The sequence below is a fragment of the Numida meleagris genome, unplaced genomic scaffold, assembly GCF_002078875.1.
Source record: "Numida meleagris isolate 19003 breed g44 Domestic line unplaced genomic scaffold, NumMel1.0 unplaced_Scaffold398, whole genome shotgun sequence".
NCBI classification, from domain to species: domain Eukaryota; kingdom Metazoa; phylum Chordata; class Aves; order Galliformes; family Numididae; genus Numida; species Numida meleagris.
Window position 1 is genome coordinate 49,158 of NW_018364619.1, and position 2,281 is coordinate 51,438.

At 69.0% G+C, this 2,281-nt stretch overlaps 2 protein-coding genes across 2 annotated transcripts; one reads left to right on the forward strand and one right to left on the reverse strand.

The window, feature by feature from the left end:
* Positions 1 to 2: 2 nt before the first annotated feature.
* Positions 3 to 1,433, reverse strand: LOC110391532 (transcription factor E3-like). The gene is made up of 3 exons (XM_021383423.1): positions 883 to 1,433; positions 486 to 650; positions 3 to 384 (listed from the first exon to the last, which is right to left on the reverse strand). The coding sequence occupies exons 1-3, from the start codon at positions 987 to 989 to the stop codon at positions 3 to 5; spliced, it is 654 nt and encodes a 217-aa protein (XP_021239098.1). The 5' UTR covers positions 990 to 1,433.
* Positions 1,434 to 1,555: 122 nt separating this feature from the next.
* Positions 1,556 to 1,790, forward strand: CCDC120 (coiled-coil domain containing 120; the record flags this gene model as incomplete). Its single annotated transcript, XM_021383424.1, is given in 2 exon segments — positions 1,556 to 1,604; positions 1,684 to 1,790. Coding segments are annotated over 2 exon segments (156 nt in total), but the record flags the coding sequence as incomplete, so codon positions are not given.
* Between the last annotated feature and the right edge of the window lie 491 nt (positions 1,791 to 2,281).

Here is a 2,281-nt window from a genome sequence, read left to right on the forward strand (position 1 = left end):
CCTCAGAACTCAGCCCCATCTTCCTCCAACCCACAGCACCACAGGACCCCCCCAATCCCCCCATCCCGCAGTGCTCCACGACACCCTTCACGCCTCCAGATCCCACAATGCTCCCCCCCCCCACCTTGCAGTCTCCCCTCCAACCCCCGGTGCCCCCTCCTCACCTTCAGCACCTCGGGGGGCACGTGAGGCGGCGGCGCCCGCTGCGGGGGGGCCCCCACGGCGATGGCAGGCGAGGGGCCGGGGGCCTGGAGGGGGGCAGAGGGGCCGGGGGGGCCACCCCCACCTCGTTCCCTGCGCTCTTGCTCCTGCGCCTGTGCCCGCATCAGCTGCTGCCGGAGCAGCACCCGCGACGAGGGAGGAGCTGGGGGGGCCGCAGCCGTGCTAGGGCATGAGGGGAGTTAATGGGGGGCTGCAGGGTGCCATCCAAATGCAGGGGGGTTTTCTCGTATGTTTTTTGGGGTTTTTTTTTGTTTTCTTTTCACCTGTGGGGCAGCGGTTGGCTCTTCAGGCTGTAGAAGGGGCCGGGGGGGTCCCCGGGTGGGGGTTCACCGGGGGTCGGTTTCCCGTTGTCTGTGGCTCCTCCGCCTCCGGGTGGATCCCACTCAATGTCAGCCACGATGCCAGACTCGGGCAGCACGGAGCTGACGCTGGACGGATGGGACGAGTTACCCCCGCCACTCTGCCCACAGCCCCCCCCAGGATGCCCTTCCCCGACGCCCCACAAGAAGCACCGTGCTCACCGACCCCCCCGGATCTCTGTGCCCCTTCCATCCTCCTGAGCCCCCTCCATTCCTGAGCCCCCCCGCAGGATCCCCCCTCCTTGACTCCCCCGTATCCCCGAGCCCTGACGCTCCCCCCCAGCATCACGTCCCCCCTTACCTCACCACCTGCAGACTGTCGGGGGCCCGGGGCCCCTCCAGCAGCACGTACACCGTGGGGCGGCCCGGGGGGGGCACAGGGGTCCCTTCGGCCGCTCCGCGGGACATGGTCCCCCCCCAAAAAACCGCCCGGGTGTCTTTAAGGTTAGCGGGAGGCTACTACGGGGCTGGAGCGTTAAACTCCTGTGGCTTTCCTATGGGGCTGGTTGCGTTGTTGTAGGGCTGGGAGCGTTGCTACGGTGCTGGGGGGGCTCCTAGAGGGCGGGGGGGGCTCCTATAGACCGTCTATGGGATTGGTGCTGTTGCTATGGGCCTGGCGTGGGGCTCGAGGGGCTGCTATGGGCCTCTCTTAGGGCTAAGAGGGCTTCTGGGAAGCTTCTATGGGGCTCGGAGCGTTGCTATGGGGCCGGAGGGGGGGGGCCAGGACCCCGCTCGGGGGCTGCTGGCCTGGGACAGGAAGTGGAGGCTGACCGGAAGCGGCATCACAAGGAAAGGCCCGAGACCGGAAGTGCTGGGGGAACCGGAAGCGACAGAACCGGAAGTGGAAGAGGCAGCGACGGAAGCCGGGGCCGGGCGGAGGTGAGGGGGGAGTGGGCGCTCGGCCCCCGCCCTCTGCTCCCCCCCGGCGCCGTTCCCGGTTCCCCCCCGCCCATGGCTGTGGGCTCCGCGGCCGCATGGAGCTGAGGGGCCACATCCTGCCCCCGGGCACCCATAGCCCCGCAGGTAGGGCCGGGCCCTGACCCTGCGCCCCCTCACCCCCGGTGCCCTTTGACCTATGTTCTCTCCCCCCCTCCCGGTGCAGGGCCCCCCCCGGGGCGGCTGCAGGAGCTGCGGGAGCGGCAGCGGGGTCTACGCCAGGCGCTGGGGCTGCGGCTGCGGGAGCTGCGGCGGCTTTGCTTGCAGGAGGCCGTGAGTCACCCCCGATCGCTGACCTCGGTCCCTGACCCCGACCTCTGACCCCGGGGCTCCCCCTCACCCACCTGGGGCTCCTGGATCCCCCCCCCCGCCACAGATCCCTGTAGAGCCCCCCAGGATCCTCCTGCTGCCCCCGCTCCCCGCAGAGCCCACGAGGATCCTCAGAGACCTTCTCACCCCTCCTCCCTGTCCCCCCCCCGACTGCCGCAGGACCCCACCAATTGCCCTCAACCCACTTCAGAGCCGTTTTGGAGACCCCCACGATGCTCAGAGACCCCCTCCCCTCAGAATCCTCCCATTACCTCCCCTTAAAGCCCACATTGCCCTCCCTCCCTCCCGCTAAGGGTCCTCCTTATTGCCCCTCATCCACCTCAGAACCCCTTTGGAGACCCCCCCCAGGATTCTCAGAGCTCCCCAGTCTCCCCCTGGCTCCTTCCCTTCCCCCAGGCTCTTATAATCCCTCCACTGGAACAGCGACCCCCCCC